We start from the raw sequence: 20,261 nt of genomic DNA, 5'->3' as shown, positions 1-20,261 counted from the left end.
TTAATGGCTAAGAATACTTAATAGCTAAGAATACTTAGTGACTAAGTTTAAAATAAATAAGACAAATGTCTAATAACAATCATAGATACACTAACACGCATATCGTCTTGAAGGCCACCATTTACTTTCGGATCACTCTCCAACTTTACCTAAAACACTTTCAAGCATATGCAGTTGTACAAGTATCTTCGATTCTACCTAGAAACACTGCACAACCTGTAGATTTCGAGTTCGTCGGAAAATTGATGATTAGAGCATTCCGGCAGCGCAATAGCTTCATCAGCGTGAATAGTCTCCTCCGGCGAAGGAGAAGTCGTCCCATTGAGAGATGACACTGGACGAGCAGGGCCTGAACAGTGTAGAAGGTGGCTGACGAGAGGGGAGATAGGTTGGGATGATGAATGGAGGTTGCAAAGGGGGCTCCATTTGAGAGCAAAATGGTCTTCAAATATCAGTCTTTCTAATTTTGATTGTGCCATTATTAATGGGCTCCATTGTTTTTGCTTTTGCAACCTTCATATTGTGAGCAATCATGTTTTTAAGGCAAATCACGTTCAAGGTTCTATTTATTTTGAGGTTAATGGACCAAATGGGTTGAAGTAATTATCTGCTTATCTCATTGTCTCTTGGTAACTCCAACTTTGAGTAGGTTCATTTAGAATTATTATTAGAAGAAACGACAGCTTGAGTCTTTTCAAGATTAACCACACCACTGCACCACGTAGTTTTTCAAGATTTTTCAAAAGGATTACATTTTAATCTTTACGCCCATCATACAAATGATTTCTATGATCTATTAATGCTAATTAGAAATTAGAATTTTGATAACTGTATTAACTTTTAAAATCAGTTAAAATCTCATATTGTATATAATATATCTAAGCTTGAGACTTTTCAAGCTTCTTCCACAGATAAAATGCCCTTCTGATAACTGAATCAAGAGAAAAACCTTCTGCATACGCACCAATCGCTGTCAATAAATTCGTAAATTTCTCCCCGTCATCCTGCATCAATACACGTTTCATCATATCATATCAAATGAAATGAAATGTCATACCAAGATGGCACTTTTGACCCATTTACTTATACAAGGTCAATTTTGACCCATCACACCTGAACAATTTTATCAGTAAATAAATATGAAAGATTAATATTTTTGTATTAAAAATTTGGGACAGAGAGCATTCAAGAGTCAACCCAAGCTTTGCCACTGCGAAATCTGTTACCCAACGCATCCCCACCCACCCATTTTGCCACCTCTAACAAAATACTCAAAGATATATCATTAACAAAACACAAACCTCTGGTTTTCGAAATACGAGATCGCTGATAGAAAATGGAACCATGTAGTGTGGTAGATCTGAACGCAAAAGAGCCTGCCAAAAGCATTAACATAACACACATTTCAAAATAAAGCAGACAAGTCTAATAGGAAATATATACAACACATTTAACCCGTATATCCCCGACAAAAGTTCGCAGATATCACGACTAAATGATCATTATTATGCAGCAGGTGAAAAAAATAACAGGCTACAAGCGTAATTTAGAGTGTGACATTGCTAATCGCTCACCAATTCTTTGCTCAACAACGCAAGTTCCTTATTTGCTGTCAACGTCTACATATGAAAACATAAACTGCAGTTACTAATCGTCTCTAGTATCATATAATCATAAATTATGCAGGCTTATAGTCATCAATATAACATGTATAAATGAATGTAGTTATAATACAATAGAACCTTTTTGATACGCTCCTCTTCAACCTCATCAATATGTTGCAACAAGTTCTCCAATGTACCTTTTTGATTCACGCAGACAAGCTATAAGTTAAAAAAACGTTGTCTATAAAACGTCATTTAGAAATATTGATACAGTAGAATATTTTAACAGAATAATGGAAATTGAACATTTTGTTCGATAACATTTCAAGCTAAGATTCTAGTCTGAGAGAAAGAACATATATATATATATATATATATATATATATATACATATATATATATATACATATATATATATATGTATACATATACATATATATATATATATGTATACATATATATATATGTATACATATATATATATATATGTATACATATACATATATATGTATATATATACGTGGAAGGAAATGCTGATAGATCAAATTATGTTTATTATGAATTAAAAGCAACAAAGGATATATATTATATTATTCATGGTGAAAATGAAGAAACAAAAAAAAGTTTATATACCGAATCTTGATATCAGCTGCACTGCATGTACATCCCCGATTCCATCAACTCCTGCATCGGTATATAATAAGAAGATGATACACGAGTTCAAGTTGAAAACAGGTGATTTGATTCGGTGGAGTAACACTCCCCGATTAATGCCGATTACTCCATTTTAGGAACCGGCCGATTCAATTTTCCAAAATCCGAGTAATTAATTGGTCATAAACGGATTTAGTTGGTCAAGGTCGGATTTAGTCGGTCAAAGTTAATATAGGTCAACATCTAATTTAAATTAAACTAGAATTTTAGAGTTCTTGAACAAATGAAGATTATGTTTCTAGACAATTATTGTATATCTACATATATAATTTTGAAAATTATTAGTTAGATGTATAAAATGTCCAATCCGATTATTCCCCGAGTTGCAGACTACTCCCTTAAAAGTCCCGACCTTGTACGCCCCGAGTATTTTAGTAGGGGTGAAAACAAGTTTGGTCAGTCTGAAAAGCAAACAAACTTATTTTCTATTTAATAACATTTCATAATTTTATAAACAATTAGAAACGCAATATTTATTACTAGGTTATCATTTTAAAAGTTTGAAGAAAACGTGGCAGGAGGTTGAGTAAATAAGTATATTTGAGATACTGACCAACTTTTAATGCATTTCTCTTTAAGCTATTTTTTGAAAATGCTACCTGATACAACTGACAATTATCGTGTTCACAATAAAAGTTAAAAATCAACCTGGTATATTGTCAGCTCTGTCTCCAACAAGTGCCATTACATCAACAAACTGAGAAGGTTGTATCGCTCCATACTTTTTAGCAAAATCCTCCATTCCAAATGAAACCATACTGTAGATACATGCCAAAATAGCAGCGTTCGGTAAATATGAAGCATAATACTAAGTACAATGTTATAATAATGGTGATCAAATGAAAATTATATTATACAGAAGTGCCTGTACAAATTACATGTATGTATTTTTGTTAACAAGAAAATGTTCATTAAAAGGCAAAATGAATAAGTTACTAACTCAAAACCACGAGGTGCAATTCGAAGAAGGCGCAATGAAGGAGATAATATCTGGAAAAAGTCTTTGTCGGGAGAGACAACTCGAACCTGAAACAATGCAATGTACCAACAATTTAATCAATGTCAGATACTAGAATCTAAAGTAATAAGTTCATGATCAATACACAAATAGATGTATGTTTTACTAAAAATGTAAGACAGTCTTTTAAACACTGATTAGTAACAGATCCAACAAGTAAGTGCATAAGTTAACTATCACTTTACAATGTTAGATGAATGATAAAACCATATTATGCATCACAAGATTTGTGAATGTTACCTTGTAACCGGCATCAACACTGCGTAAAGCTAAGGTCCCAATAACATCATCAGCTTCAACCCCAGGAACCTACCTTGAAAATAAATGCACCATCAATAACAAGAAACCATAATTGTATAGCTACTAAAATGGGCAAATCATGTGCGCATGCACACACACACACACACACACACATACACATGTATAACTCATTTAATTATATGAATACAAAGAAGTATGTTATGTTCAAACTAGAAACACGAGATCTTTTTAATTGAATTACTTTTTTGGACAATACAAGCATTAAAGTACATTTCAGATGATGTTTTACACATGGAACCTGTTCAACCTTAACATGGTAGATAGATTTTGAAGCAACACACAGCTTCTTACCTCAATGACTTTGATGGACATCGCCTTGATAGACGCTTTCAGGTATTGAAGGCCTTGAACGATTGTATCTGGAGTCGGTGGACGATTGCTCTTGTAAGACGGGTACAGAGTGTGACGAAACGTCTGGCCTAAGAAAAACATTCAAGCATGTTGTGTTGGATCCACATTACAATGACATGCAGAAGTTTCAAACAATATTGCCACTACATTTTGCAAATTTCAGGTCATGTAAATAACGTCAACAATATACAAATAATTTTCTACTATCGACAGATATAGAAGTACTGACAAGTTGTATGAAAACAATATGTAATATAGAAGAAAATGGTTATTTTATTGATAAGGAAGAACATACTTCATGCAGCTCAAGATACAAACGAAAAGATTGAACAAATTCTACACGAGGATGCTGATGTCATGAAGATTAATTATATACTCCTGAGTTCAAAATCAAAGCGGAATCTTTATATAAAGCAAGCTAACCCCTAACCCTACCCTTGGATATTACACTATATAGTGAAAGAAGGCTCATATGATAACCACATAAAAGTGAGTTCTAGACGATAAGCATATGCCAACATATATACGTGTGTGCGTGCGTGCATGTGTGTGTGTATATATATATATATATTTATATATATATATATATATAGGGGCAGGATCAATGGGGAAGTAACCAATCGGGGGGAAGCAAAAAAAAAAAAAAAAAAATTCATTTTTTTTGGAATTTTTTTTTTCCGGCATCAAGATCACACGAAAATATGAACGTTTAGAAGAGACACTTCGTGATGAATGTTATTATTTATGCGGGAAAACGATCGACAAAAATAACATTCAAGATAATATTGTTCGTGAAGAATATGAACGTTTTTTTTTTTCATGTTTTGTGAAGTAAAATTTAGCCCGATTTAGAGTTTAGGGTTTAGGGTTTAGGGTTTAGGGTTTGGTGTTTTGGGTTTATTCCATAAACCCAAAACACCAAACCCTAAACCCTAAACCCTAAACTCTAAACCGTTCGTGTTAAAAACTCAATCTAAATCCTAAATCTAAACCCTAAATCTAAACCCTAAACCCTAAATTTCTAAACCCTAATATCTAAACCCTATAAACCCTAATATCTAAACCCTAATATCTAAACCCTAATATCTAAACCCCAATAGCTAAAACCTCAACATACGCTCGAAAAACACGATAATTGTTATATATTACTTCTTCAAACGTTTTCCCGCCAAAATAAAAATATTTATCACAAAGTGTCTCTACTAAATGTTCATATTTTCATCCCATCTATAATGTTCGTGAACAAAGTTTTTTCAAAAAACGAAAAAAAAAAAAAAAAAATTTGCTTCCCCCCGATTGGTTACTTCCCTCTTGATCCTACCACTATATATATATACACTATATATATATATATATATATATATATATATATATATATATATATATATATATATATATATATATATATATATATAATAAAGGAGTTAATAATCGTCACTCACTTGTGCCATTATTTAATGCAAGCATCAAAGATTCTAAATAATATGCATATGCAAATTTTCTCAACTCAAAATAATGGATATGACTTTATTCATGACATGTTTTCATTGTCTGGTGAAAGAGGAACAACAAATTTACTGAATTCCCTTCTCAAGTAATACATATAAATAAATACATTTGAAAAAGGGTAAAGAAAATAAAATAAACCCAGAATTTTCCGACTCATGAGATAAATACATGCACCCAAGTGAAGTATTATGATATCCATCGTGGGTGGTAGCAAGAAAACTGTTTTAAATATGTAAAAAATTAAATTCTGGAAAGGGCAAAAAAACATACCTTTTGCCATAAATTTTTGTGTGGGTGACTGAGGCATATTACCATAGGAAAACCCTGAAAACGTAAGTTATTAAAACAGGGCCTAGAAAACTACGTTAATTAGCAAACATAAGCTACAGAAGAGTGAATCTGATTAAATTTGATTACAGACCAAATCATGAAACTAGTCATAAAAAATTTGCAAAATTAGCTCCAAGTTTAAGTAGTTACTAAAGCCATCCAAATTCATGAAGCATACAAGTACAAATAGGTAACACAAATATCATAATCATATTCATAATAAATTTGATAAAATAATGATTAATAATAAGCAATAAAATACTAAATCAATAGCACGAAAAATTGTAGTAACTAGAGTAGACTCCTCAAGGTTTAAGCCTCACCATCATGATCAAAAACCACCTGCATATAGAAAAGAAAATAAATGTGACCCTCAGAAACATATAAATAATACAACATTACTTGAATAAAGATTAATAATCGAACTTGAGAAAAAAGTGAGAGCATGTATTGATCTCACTTCATTATACTGACAGAAAAATAAAGTAGCATAAAAGCTATACCGCTACATGTGATGGAGTGAATTCCAAAACATCGATTATCTGCATAATAACAAGAGTAACTCAAAACGACAGTATAAATCAATCATATCTTTTCCTTAAACATATACAAACTAACAAACCTAAAATCAAGAGCAAGACTTACAAGTGATAAAGCTGTGGATATTGTCAGCACCCAATCTCCATTTCCATCTGCATTGGTAAGATGCCCATGGTGTAATTTTGCTGGCCAGAATTATATAAATAAGAAAACAATTAGCAGGCCAAATTATACCGGACCAGGAATATGTCAGAATAAATAGACATCTAGATCTAGATATAATAATATAAAAATATATATATGCTCACCAAGAAGTTTGTAATATGATCTGTAAATGATAGATGTGCCATCAATAAGCATAACTCGGCCATTTGAAGAATCAATATGAACTACATTATCAGATTTCTGGGAAAAATCGAAAGAGGTACTTTCTTGTGGTGTTGATTGTCCTACAACACTTCCCAAATCTTTAAGAGAAGTAACGGGAACAGTTCCAGAGAGTTCTGATTTCAAGGAATTTGATATGTGACGACCCTGAATACCAAATTTTGAGATTTTTAATTAGATTTAAGAGATTTTCATTATAAATCATTCACAAGGTGTGCAATGTTATCTGAAGGAAAAGGTTTTTTTTGATATATTGTGGTATTCGCATGCTCAGATGATTTTAAGGAAATCATTTTTCGATGCATTATGGCATTACCATGCCTAGAAGAAATATAATTTTATACTTTCATTAGGAAACTCTTAAGACATCATACAAACCCTTACACTTCCATTGACTGATATCTTAAAGTTGAACTTGTTAAGGAAGATCATGTAATAGACAACTAAACGTGCTGTTAATATCTCATTGGGAGGCTTATTTACTTATCCCATCCAAGACCAAACATAGAATACATCATGAGTGTTACTATAGTATTTACATTGTGCCTAATAAGAAGTCAAACTAAAACATCCAACAATAGGATCTTGCAGTACCTTCAAGAGAATAGCAAATAATATATATCTTATACAAAAAGAATAAAGGACTTCCTACAAGTTATATAAGAATACTAATTATGTTAATGGGTACTATATATTACATGTGTTTCATGACATGGATAAGTAAATAACAGAATATAGTAATGACATCAAGCATAAAAGCAGAATTGGAGCTAGGCACTAAAAATGTGTGAATTACAGTTGATGTAGATTATTATAGATTAAATAACTACCATCGCCCATAATTTTGTACATCATGATTGAGTCAAGAACATTGATATTAAGGGGCATTTCATCAATGAGAAGTTGGAGACTATCCTGCATTGTACGCCTAATGCGTCTAGGCATGCACTTGCAAATAGGCTTACTTAAGTTAATATAATCGAGTAGGATAGTTTACATTTAGTAGGAAATTTTCTACTCAAAAATTGATTAAAATTTTTTAAGAGAAGAATTAATGATATAATACCCTAATTTTCTTAGATAAAACTATCTGATTCGATTCAGCTTGTTTAAATCTCACAGGTAGTGATTTTCAATTCAATAATATTCAATTATTCAGTTAGAGTAGCCATGCATATATATATATATATATATATATATATATATATATATATATATATCCATAATCTATAAAATGAAAAATGAACTAAAAAAGGCATAAACTATGACATTTATTCTTCTCATTTCTTGTGAATAACCAACCACAAGAGTTTTCCGAAACTTATCAAGCAATTCCTCAAATTTTGAGCAGTGTGTCAGAGGCATGAAACAGCGAATATACCATAGTTAGAAGAGTTCAAAAATATTCTTTTTGTCAAATATGTTCCATAACTAGTTATTTAAGTAGCATTTGTATAAATATAGTACCAACACCATTGCACATAATCTAACATTAACAATACTAGTAACCTACTTCCTCACTTTTACACTCTGCTTTCAAAACTGATACTTATCTCATGTTTAACTATAATTAGGTCAGTAACAGCACACAAATACGGCGTAATTACTTGTACTGCATAACAAAATACACACTATATATAAACAATAACATTCCAGAAAAACCCTAAAATTCGCAAAAACCCCCAATTTTTGAAGTATATGAAAACTTTATGTGAAAAAAAGAAAAACTAACTCGACCTCTTATTTTAGAACAAGAATATAATTATAATATAATATAATAATAATATTCAACACCTATAAAAGACTATAATAATGTTATTGAATTGTGATACATAAATATAGAAGATAAAGATATACCGTTGAAAATTGAATGCGTGAAGAAGAAAAGAAATGATGAGGATTTATGGGCTTGTGATTGGTTAAGAAGCGTCTTCTGCAGCAGTAAATAGTTCTACAAAAATTGTTGAGCAGATGATTTGAGAGCTGACAGCAATTCATCTTTTAATTTAGGTTTGATTGAATCGTATGCATTGGCGGTTTTCAATTGTAAGAGTGAAAATGAGGGTTTGTCGACAAATATTTAGGGGAGGAGATTTGTGACGCTGTGGAAAAGCTATACCAATCCGGTGAAAATTGCTAGAGAGGATATTAGACAACTCCCCTGCTTGGCTGCTTCACGATAAAAAAAAACAACTTTAATATTTCTTTTAACTTTTTTTTTTTCTGGCGAAAAAGGAGAAATATATTAAATCAATTTAATCTTCATCAAAAAGATGAAAATAAACAAACATGATACATTGAAAGAGGCTTTTGAGCCCAAAAAAATACAGAAACAAACAAATACAGCAAGCCTACTGAATACAACAAGTCCACCAAGCCCACTTGAAAATAAAAGTAGAACTAGAGCAGGCCCATCAAAGATTGGGCTTAGGAGCCCAAACAATTGCTGAAGATGAGATGTAACCGAGCGATGAATGAACCATCCTCCCCAAAATACTTGAAACCGTCATAACCAAAAACCTCAACCCTAAAACACGCAAAAGCTTAAACTATATCGAATTCTTGGAGAATTGAATTGCTTTGTAGACTTGTAGTAATCTAATACCCGTGACTATTGTGATTGTTTCAAATTGTCATAGAATTGTCTTTTACTCTACAACTACACTTAAATTGCCAAACTACACCTCTTTTTTGGCTGCGATTAGGCCTGAATTGTTATCCCAAATGGGCTGTGATACGTTATTTACCATTGTTTCTTGTGTGGTTAAGAATTGCACTTGAAAGTGGTTGATCATTGATCCCGCCATATGGCCTTTTTCTTTGCTACTGAGGCAAGCCTCATGGTTTCGATTTGTGATTAGGCAACTCCTCGGCTGCCATCTGTTCCATAAGTTTACCAAAGTTTTGAAGCTCCTCTCTATATGAAATCTTCTTTGAACCAACAGTTTTGTTATCCCAAATGGCAGTGTAAGTGTTGTTTTTTAAAACATGACCTTCTGTTACTTTGATTTCATGTAACGACCCCAAAACCGTTTACCAAAAACGAAGCACTTTTTTTTAAAAATAACTTTCAGGTAAACTTCCAGGTGATACTAAACCTTCAGGTGAACTTTCAGGTGACACCTTTCTCATTAAAACTTCCAGGTGAAACTTTTGATCTATTTGAGTTTACAAAAAGGTTTCAACAACCCGTATAACCAAACGGTGTAATTTCGACCCAAACATACTTTAGACGAGTTAGGACTCTATAACCTAACCCGATACCAAGAGCATAATCCCGGGGATCACCAAACTCCCAATTCGCGTTCAAATATCCAAAAGCTAATCCTCCAAGCTTAAGCAACGTCTATCAACCCTAGTCTAGCAACTAGGTAAACTCCGCATCAACGATACCTATAAAAAGGTAAACAATGAGATGGGTAAGCATAAAGCTTAGTGAATGCAATAATTATACATATACGTATATAATCTACTTACTTTCATACACTTACACAAATACCGCATACGAGCTAGCAATTCAACAACCATGCAATCACAAATGCATAAACTAAGTATCCGCAATTCACAATAAGCTAGCATCGCCAATAGCATATAGTTCACAATTTAATATGCTAAACTACAACACATAACCATGGTTAACCATTCGTACAAGGGAATGGTGCTCGCGAAAGACCATCAGAGTTCACAACATCCATTAGTGTACTTAACACCGCGTATCACTAACCCCCGGGTGGCATCTAACACCTCGATACTTCACCCCCGAGTGGCATCTTAACACCTCGATGCTTCACATGTCAATATACTTTCCGGAGTGGTGTCTTAAAACATGATTTGAGAGCTGACAGCAATTCATCTTTTAATTTAGGTTTGATTGAATCGTATGCATTGGCGGTTTTGAATTGTAAGAGTGAAAATGAGGGTTTGTCGACAAATATTTAGGGGAGGAGATTTGTGACGCTGTGGAAACGCGATACCCATCCGGTGAAAATTGCTAAAGAGGATATTAGACATTTCCCCTGCTTGGCTGCTTCACGATAAAAAAAAAAAAAAAAAAAAAAAAACAACTTTAGTATTTGTTTTAAGACCAATCCCAACCATGACGCCGTCATGAGCATTTCCTCAGTGCCACATCAGCTTTTTCTTTCCTCCTTTCTCACCACTTCCTCCCATAACACTCTCATAAAACACCATTGCCAACCATAACATACTTCCTCAATTTTATTTATTTATTTATTATTATTATTATTATTATTATTATTATTATTATTATTATTATTATTATTATTATTATTATTATTATTATTATTATTATTATTATTATTATTAACTATTATCGGTATTATTATTACAGTATATTATTAATATTATATTATAATTATATTTACATTACTTTGATATTTACGAAGTATAAAGTTGAAAAATAAAACAGAGAATTTCTCATCATACATTTGTAGTGGGCCCCATAATAAAAAATTATATTCTTCTATCTTCTATTTCTTCTTCTTTTCATCTACCACCATTAAACACCATTTTCATTCACTGAAAATCCATTTCATTCTTTCCCTTTTAATCAAGAAAAAAGCAGTCGTAGGCCCACATATTCCATAAAGCTTCCGTCCTCAAATATGCTTGTGGAAGAAATGAAGCAGGGCGACCAAACCGAGGGCAGTGGAGGGCGACCGAGGGCGGGGACAATGCCATCGCGGCCGAGGGCGGGGACAATGCCATCGGCGCCCTCCGTTGAAGTGGATGATGACACCCCCAAGGGCTTACCGTTGGGAATAGTCTAACTTTTTTTTTTGGCAAAAGAACAAAAACTTTTTTAAAAAACAAACCGAGATACAAAAGGGACCCCACAAAAAGGCTCGAAGACAAAACCAAACCTAAAAGCTAACTATAAACGAGCCTTTACATGGAAAAACCAAAAACATCAATAAAGACTAACGAACCTAAAACATAACCAACTACGACAAAAACGAGAACTGATAGTGCTCCAAATAAACATATATTTAGTCGCAATATCATCTCAATATGTAAAGTTTTTAGTTGTAATTATTCTATTTTTAAGTTGTAATCGTTTAAATAAATAAATGTGAAGACGAAGCACGAAGATTAAAGAATTGAAGAAAAAGTGTCACTAAAGCTTGAAAAGTGCCACTAAAGCCATAGTGCACTCAAAAGTGCCACTAAAAGTGAGTTAAAGACTTGCGCGGATTTTGGGTGTGAAGGAAAATAATTTTTTGTGCAAATTACAAATTGCGAAACATAAAGTACAAGATATTAAAGCGTACGAAAAGACGTTCGAAAATTCGGAACCGAGACATAAACCGAGCATCAACGCGCGAGACAACGGACCTAAAATTACGAGTCAACTAGGCACAAGAATATAATATAATATATATATAATTATATAAAATTATATATATTATATTATATATATTAAATTATTCGAGCAGCCCATGTTTTAATCAAGAGAGAGTGCTGGCCAGCCTGTCCATGCGATCGCAAGGGAATAACAAAGGAATGCCATGCGATCGCATGGCTTCCAAAATCAGGACACATCTATAAAAGGCCAGCGAATTCAGACGAATGATTACACCTTAATTTCTTTCTTTCTCTCTATATGTAATATATATTTATATTATAATTTTAATTTAAGTTAATTTTAATAATAAAGTTATGAATTAGTTGGGTTATTTTAAGAAATGTTTTACGGGTTTTAAAGTCAAAATTCTGTCCGGGTAACGCTACGCGATAAATAATCACTGTAAGCTATATTCTTCCTTTTTAAATTAATGTCTCGTAACTAAGTTATTATTATGCTTATTTAAGCCGAAGTAATCGTGATGTTAGACTAAATATTAAAGTCTGGGTTATTGGATTTTGTACCATAATTAGGGTTTGGATAAAAGACCGACACTTGTGAACATTGGACTATTGACTATTAATAGGATGGTGTATTGTCTAATTGAATGGCAACTCATTAGAATCTGTCGAACATATCTTCAAATTAGTTAATATAATAATTATTAAAATGATTACGAATGTCATATTTAGTGACGTTTATACGACATCATTTACAATCATTTAATTAATCAATTGGATTGGGTAATTTATTATTCATTATGGTCAAGTGAATAAATTAATGTATCATGGACTAATTAAACACAGGGGTGGATTACATACAAGGATAATTGGTGTAATTGTTAACAAAGTATTAAAACCTTGTTACAGTTCGAATCCCTAATTAGTTGGAATATTTGACTTCGAGAATAAGGTTAATTTGACGAGCATTTTATAATTATGACCGATGGACTATTATGGGCAAAACCCAGATAGGTATCAAATAAGCCAGGACAAAGGACAATTAACCCAGAGTAATAAATTAAAATCAAAGCGTCAAACATCATGGTTACGGAAGTTTAAATAAGCATAATTCTTTTATCGTATTTCTCATCGTACTTTTAATTACTGTCATTTTATTATTCGCAATTTTATATATCGTCATTGTTATTTATTTTACGCATTTTAATTATCATCATTTATCTTTACGCTTTATTTAAAATTGACAAACCGGTCATTAAATGGTAAAACCCCCCTTTTATAATAATATTACTATATATAAATATATAATTATATATATTTTATATAGATATAGTTGTTAAAAATATAGTACGTAATCACTAGCTCCCTGTGGAACGAACCGGACTTACTAAAAACTACACTACTCTACGATTAGGTACACTGCCTATAAGTGTTGTAGCAAGGTTTAGGTATATTCCATCCGTAAATTAATAAAACTTGTGTAATATTTCATCGTATTTCGTAGTAAATAATAATAGTATTTCGTACATCTTCGCTGCACACATCAATTTTTTGGCGCCGCTGTCGGGGACGGCTTGAAACGTTATATTTTTATCTCTAAAAATATTTTGTATTTATTATATGTGTTAAAATATATATATATATATATATATATATATATATATATATATATATATATATATATATATATATATATATATATATATATATATATATATATATATATATATATATTTCTATATATATTTCTATATTTTTAAGTGTTTAAATTAAAAAGTTTATATTTTTTTTTTACTTTTGTTAAAAGTTATAAAAACTAATAAGTAATTTTTTTTAAGTTTTATTTAAATTACATATTATTTTCTATAAATTTAAATCAGAAAAAAATATAATTAAAACTGGAACTGGACCGAGCCTGTCGAAGCCCAACTTCTGGCCTGGTATCCGATCCCATGCGACCGCATGAAAATATAACTCCCAAACCATGCGATCGCATGAGAGTGTCTGACAAGTCTGAATCCTAGTACGTACGGATTAGGGTTTGTGTTTAATAATTATTATTATTAATTAATTAGTTAATTAGGGTTTTATTAAATAATATTTAGGTTTAGTTTATTTAAATTAGTTTTAATTAAGTATTTATAATTATAATTTAATACTTTTATAAAATAATAATATAAAAATATTATTTTTATAAAAATAAGTAATTTTATCATTTTTTTGTTTCTTTTTACAAATTGTATATTTTTATCGTTTAATCGTAATTTGTATATTTTCATTCGTAATTAGTTTTAAACTTAGTTTTTGCCGTAGAATTTTTATACTTTTAGATTTTTAGGCTTTGCCATAAAATCCCTTAAGTGCTTTTTCTTTAGATTAAGATTTAGGCGCTTTAGAATTTTGCGACGCAGTTTTTAGATTTTAGTGCCTAATTAAGTTATTGTCGTTTTTCCTTTAGAATTGCATTATAAGTTTTATTACCATTAGAACTTTAGTAGTAACTTTTAGTTTTAGATTTTTAGACGCTAAGCTTTAGACGTAAATTTCTAAGTTTATTTTGTTTTTCGACCTCTTATTTTTTGACGCGCTTTTTCTTTTTCATTTCTACGCTCTAGTTTTTAGGACATAGAATTTTCTTTATTTTCTTTAACTTTCAACGGAAAAATTTATTTTAAGTGATTAAATTGATAGACATCCAAATTTCTGGTTCGTAGTAATAGTTGGATTTTTTAGTGGCGAGTTGTGGGCTTCTGATTTAAAGGGTCCTGGCTACCTGCTGCATCTATTGGCTATTCGAAACGTGGTCAAAATCAAAAAAGTCTATTAATTTGATAACTTATATAATTTTTATTTTTATAACTAATAGGATATTCAGTGAATGTATCGAGCAAAACGTTCACCACCTTTCATACGTTCACCACCTGTAACTCGATCAAGACATCTAGCCAATATTGTAGCTATTGATTTTTCTTTAGAATCATCATCTAGTTAAACGAGTACTCCAATTCAAATTTCCGATAATCCATTTTTTGAACCCGACTTCACAATTGAGAACCCGAAGGATATTCAAGGACAATTCCAAGATCCTGAACCACTAATCATTCCTCCTGAACTACAAACCGTTAAATCAGAATCCTCTAGTGATTCGTATTCAACAAATTCAATTATGGAAGTAACGGAACCTCTAAGTATGGAAGACCGAATGAGAGCCACACGCACGGGCCAAGGTCATGCCATTATTAAGCCAGATGTTAATGCGCCAGATTATGAAATCAAAGGACAAATCCTACACATGGTAACTAATCAATGCCAATTTAGTGGTACGCCAAAAGAAGATCCAAACGAACATCTTCAAACCTTTAATAGGATCTGTACTCTATTTAAAATCAGAGAAGTTGAGGATGAACAGATCTATCTCATGTTGTTTCCCTAGACTTTAAAGGGAGAAGCCAAAGATTGGTTAAAATCGTTACCTGAAGGAGCGATTGATACATGGGATGTTTTAGTTGAGAAATTTCTTAAAAGATTCTTTCCGGCATCTAAAGCCGTGAGACTTCAAGGAGAAATTGTTACGTTCGCACAAAAGCCAAATGAAACATTATATGAGGCATGGACAAGATTCAGAAAGTTGTTGAGAGGATGTCCTCAGCATGGTTTAAACACTTATCAAATAGTACAAATATTCTACCAAGGTGTCGACGTTGCTACACGAAAAGACATCAACACAGCAGCTGGTGGTTCCATTATGAAGAAAACCGCTACCGAAGCTCACAAAATCATTGATAACACAGCATCCCACTCACATGAGTGGCACCAAGAAAAAGATATTTTTCGTTCATCTAAAGCGGCTAGAGCCGATTCTAGCCATGACTTTGATTCCGTTTCCGCAAAAATAGATGCTTTCGAGAGACGAATGAAAAAGATGACTAAAGATATTCATGCAATACGAATCAGTTGTGAGCAATATTGTGGACCATACTTAACGAAAGATTGTCACATTGAACAAACGATGGAACAACGAGAGAATGTTTCCTATATGAACCAAAGGCCGGGAAATAATTATCAAAATAATTATCAACCGCCAAGGCCAAACTTTAATCGAAATCAAAACATTCTTTACAATCCAAATGGACCCAACAATAACTCGTACAACCAACAAGGTCCGAATAACCAACCAACTCAAAACAACAATTTCAATCAACAAAGACCTGGCTTGTATAAACCACCACAACAAACCGAAGACAAAAAGTCAAATCTAGAAGAAATGATGGCAAAGCTAATGGAATTTCAAACACAATTTATTACATCTCAAACCCAAACAAATGAGAGGTTTGATCAGTCATTAAGAACTCAACAAGCTTCCATTTTGAATCTAGAAAAACACGTAGGTACTCTTGCTAGCATGATGAGTGAGAAGGAATAAGGAAAGCTACCGAGTGATACTGAAGTAAATCCTTGGAATGAGAATGTTAATATGGTGTCAACAAATTCTGAAAAACCAGCACCAGAAGATGGGAAGGTTTTAGATGTGAGTAACAATGAAGAAGTTACAACACCACCACCACCCGAGTATGTAAAGTCAGTGGTGGCACCATACAGACCACCCATCCCATTTCCAAGAAAAGGAGTTGAGTATGAGCAAGTGATAGGTAATAAAGTTTGTGATACTTTTGGAAAGAAGAAGAAGAATAAGAAAGTGCAAGAAACAAAAACCGTAATGATAAACCCGGTGAAGAGAGTTCCACCAAAACTTCCTCCCAGGTTGGGTGATCCGGGTGAATTTATTGTTCCTTGTCTATGTAGTGATTGTGTCATGTATGATGCACTAGTAGATTTAGGTGCGAGTGTGAGTGTTATGCCTCTTTCATTATATAAGAGATTAGGAGTAGGTAAGTTAAGTCCAACGGAAATGTGTGTTTGACTCTTTGATCAAACCATTAGGCACCCAGTTGGAATTGCTGACAACCTACCCGTTCAAGTAGGTAATTTAACCTTTCTAGTCGAATTTATTGTCATTGACATAGAAGAGGACTCAAACATTCCTCTAATTTTAGGTCGACCATTCTTAGCGTCCATCGGGGCATTATTTGATGTAAGAGAGGGTAGAATGACACTTAGTGATGGTGACAAATCGGTCACCTTTATGATTCGAAAGTCTAAATCTCCACCAACCAAAACCGTTGAACTAATAATGACGATTGGTAAAAACCACATTGTTTTACCAACTCCAACGGTAGTGCTTAACAATAATAAAATGCCTGAATGTGGTGAAAATGAAGTAACACCTAATGATGACATGATAACAAAGAACCCCGTTGTTGATACGAAATTAAATGACCCCGTTATTAATAGTTCAATGAAGAAACTTATTAAACGAATTCGCGATGCTAGAACCAAGGGGAACTTTAAGTTATGTAACCGGTTAGTATCCAATTTATCGCCTAAAGAAAAGGCAAAACTAGTTGAATTTGTGGATATTACACAGGAATCCAACCAATGGCTTAAAACAAAAGTCACAGATATGCAAGTTGATTATGGTCCAAGAGAAGTTAACAATGAAGTTAATCACAATTTTGACAACACAGCTACCTAAGTGTGGGGAGATTCAAATGTTCTAAAAAGAAAATGCTATCTAGAGTTAGTTGTTCTGTTCTCGTGTAGTTCCGAGAATGGAATCCAATTGGTCTTTTCCGCTAGCAGATACTAAAGAACTAGTTTTCTCCCCCCATTCTGATTTTTTTGGTAGGTTTTGTATAAAATTAATATGCTCTTTAAATTTAAGTTTTGTGTGAATTTAAAAACAAAATTTACTTTATTTCATTAAGTTAAAAAAATGATTTCTAAAATTCGTCGTGAGTTAAACACTAGGTCGTAGAACCGAAATTGCTTTACCCGAAGGCGGGGCGAAAAATTTTGTTATCATTATTTTAATATTATTGACCTAAAGTATGCCAAAAATATTATATGAACGTGGGGTTATATACCAAACTTCAAAAATATGTATATATATGTTTGTATTTTATGTTATGTACAAAACAGGGTAAAACAGCTCATTTTCAAAGACTGACATTAAGTTCAGCAAAAGCTACTAATTTTAACGACATGACGTAAAATATCAAATGTGATATAAAACAGTATGTTTGAAAACTCGGTTGTTTTAATCATTTTTCTACGCTAATTGAAATGTCCCGTTCATATTGATTATAAACGTTCCATATTAATTGATTTCGTTACGAGGTTTTGACCTCTATATGAGACGTTTTTCAAAGACTGCATTCGTTTTTAAAACAAACCATAACCTTTATTTTATCGACAAGGTTAAAAGGACATCACCTAGATTATCCAGAAATGATAATCTAAAAAAAATATCACACTTACACACTACCAATACATATTGGTTTACAATATTAATATGTTACAACAAAATAAATCTCGAATGCAGTTTTAAACAATATTATACAAGCATGCTGACACCAAATCTTGTCCTTATTTTAGCATGCAACAGCGGAAGCTCTTAATAATCACCTGAGAATAAACATGCTTTAAACGTCAACAAAAATGTTGGTGAGTTATAGGTTTAACCTATATATTTATCAAAATGTAATAATAGACCACAAGATTTCATATTTCAATATATATCCCATACATAGAGATAAAAATCATTCATATGGTGAACACCTGGTAACCGACATTAACAAGATGCATATAAGAATATCCCCATCATTCCGGGACATCCATCGGACATGATATAAAAACTCGAAGTACTAATGCATCCGCTACAACAGATGGGGTTTGTTGGGCCTAATAGATCTATCTTTAGGATTCGCGTCAATTAGTAGACTGGTTTACTAATTCTTAGGTTACCAAATAAAAAGGGGCATATTTGGCTTCGGTCATTCAACCATAGAAAGTAGTTTCATGTACTTGTGTCTATTTTGTAAAACATTTATAAAGCTGCATGTATTCTCATCACAAAAATATTAGATTTTAAAAGTGGGACTATAACTCACTTTCACAGATTTTTACTTCGTCGGGAAGTAAGACTTGGCCACTGGTCGATTCACGAACCTATAACAAATATGTACATATATATCAAAGTATGTTCAAAATATAATTTCCACATTTTTAATATGTTTTAATGTTTTAAGTTTATTAAGTCTATTAAGTCAGCTGTCCTCGTTAGTAACCTACAACTAGTTGTCCACAGTTAGATGTACAGAAATAAATTGATATATATTATCTTGAATCAATCCACGACCCATTGTATACACGTCTCAGGCTAGATCACAACTCAAAGTATATATATTTTTGGAATCAACCTCAACCCTGTATAGCTAACTCCAACATTACTGCATATAGAGTATCTATGGTTGTTCCAAATAATATATATACATGGGTCGATATGATATGTCAAAACATTTGCATACGTATCTATGGTATCCCAAGATTACATAATATATTAGAATACATGTATAATACAATATGAGTTATCTAGGATATGATTAATATAGATTTGTTACCAATTTTCACGTAGCTACAACAAGAAAAATTATCCAATCTTGTTTTACCCATAACTTCTTCGTTTCAAATCCGTTTTGAGTGATTCAAGTTGATATTGTTTCATATTGAACTTAAGTTTATGAATATAAACAGAAAAATTATAAGTTTATAGTCAAAAATACAGGTTGCAAGTCGTTTTTGTAAAGGTAGTCATTTCAGTCGAAAGAACGACGTCTAGATGACCATTTTGGAAAACATACTTCCACTTTGAGTTTAACCATGGTTTTTGGATATAGTTTCATGTTCATGAGAAAAATCATTTTCCCAGAAGAACAACTTTTAAATCAAAGTTTATCATAGTTTTTAATTAACTAACCTAAAACAGCCCGCGGTGTTACTACGACGGCGTATATCCGGTTTTACGGTGTTTTTCGTGTCTTCAGGTTTTAAATCATTAAGTTAGCATATCATATAGATATAGAACATATGTTTAGGTGATTTTAAAAGTCAAGTTAGAAGGATTAACTTTTGTTTGCGAACAAGTTTAGAATTAACTAAACTATGTTCTAGTGATTACAAGTTTAAATCTTCGAATAAGGTAGTTTTATATATATGAATCGAATGATGTTATGAACATCATTACTACCTCAGGTTTTGTGGAT

The 20,261-nt window shown here is 32.2% G+C and overlaps 1 protein-coding gene and 1 non-coding gene across 3 annotated transcripts; both read right to left on the bottom strand.

Annotated features, from left to right (window-relative positions):
• Window positions 1–705: 705 nt before the first annotated feature.
• Window positions 706–8,940, bottom strand: LOC139897480 (uncharacterized). Of its 2 annotated transcripts, XM_071880184.1 has the most exons (15): window positions 8,632–8,940; window positions 6,696–6,921; window positions 6,493–6,572; window positions 6,351–6,389; window positions 6,171–6,189; window positions 5,788–5,841; window positions 3,949–4,076; window positions 3,577–3,645; window positions 3,259–3,344; window positions 2,967–3,076; window positions 2,238–2,288; window positions 1,743–1,801; window positions 1,575–1,619; window positions 1,302–1,376; window positions 706–1,004 (listed from the first exon to the last, which is right to left on the bottom strand). In XM_071880184.1, the coding sequence occupies exons 1-15, from the start codon at window positions 8,770–8,772 to the stop codon at window positions 879–881; spliced, it is 1,308 nt and encodes a 435-aa protein (XP_071736285.1). In that variant the 5' UTR covers window positions 8,773–8,940; the 3' UTR covers window positions 706–878. The 2 variants fall into 2 exon arrangements, with proteins under 2 accessions (XP_071736285.1, XP_071736286.1); XM_071880185.1 differs by lacking the exon at window positions 5,788–5,841.
• A 6,709-nt stretch (window positions 8,941–15,649) lies between these two features.
• LOC139903778 (small nucleolar RNA R71) lies at window positions 15,650–15,756 on the bottom strand. The gene has a single exon (XR_011778571.1). It is a non-coding gene; the product is annotated as a small nucleolar RNA R71 (small nucleolar RNA).
• Between the last annotated feature and the right edge of the window lie 4,505 nt (window positions 15,757–20,261).

The sequence above is a fragment of the Rutidosis leptorrhynchoides genome, chromosome 3 (assembly GCF_046630445.1).
Source record: "Rutidosis leptorrhynchoides isolate AG116_Rl617_1_P2 chromosome 3, CSIRO_AGI_Rlap_v1, whole genome shotgun sequence".
Lineage (NCBI taxonomy): Eukaryota > Viridiplantae > Streptophyta > Magnoliopsida > Asterales > Asteraceae > Rutidosis > Rutidosis leptorrhynchoides.
The sequence above is the reverse complement of the archived record's forward strand: the minus strand, read 5'-3'. Positions and strand labels throughout refer to the sequence as shown.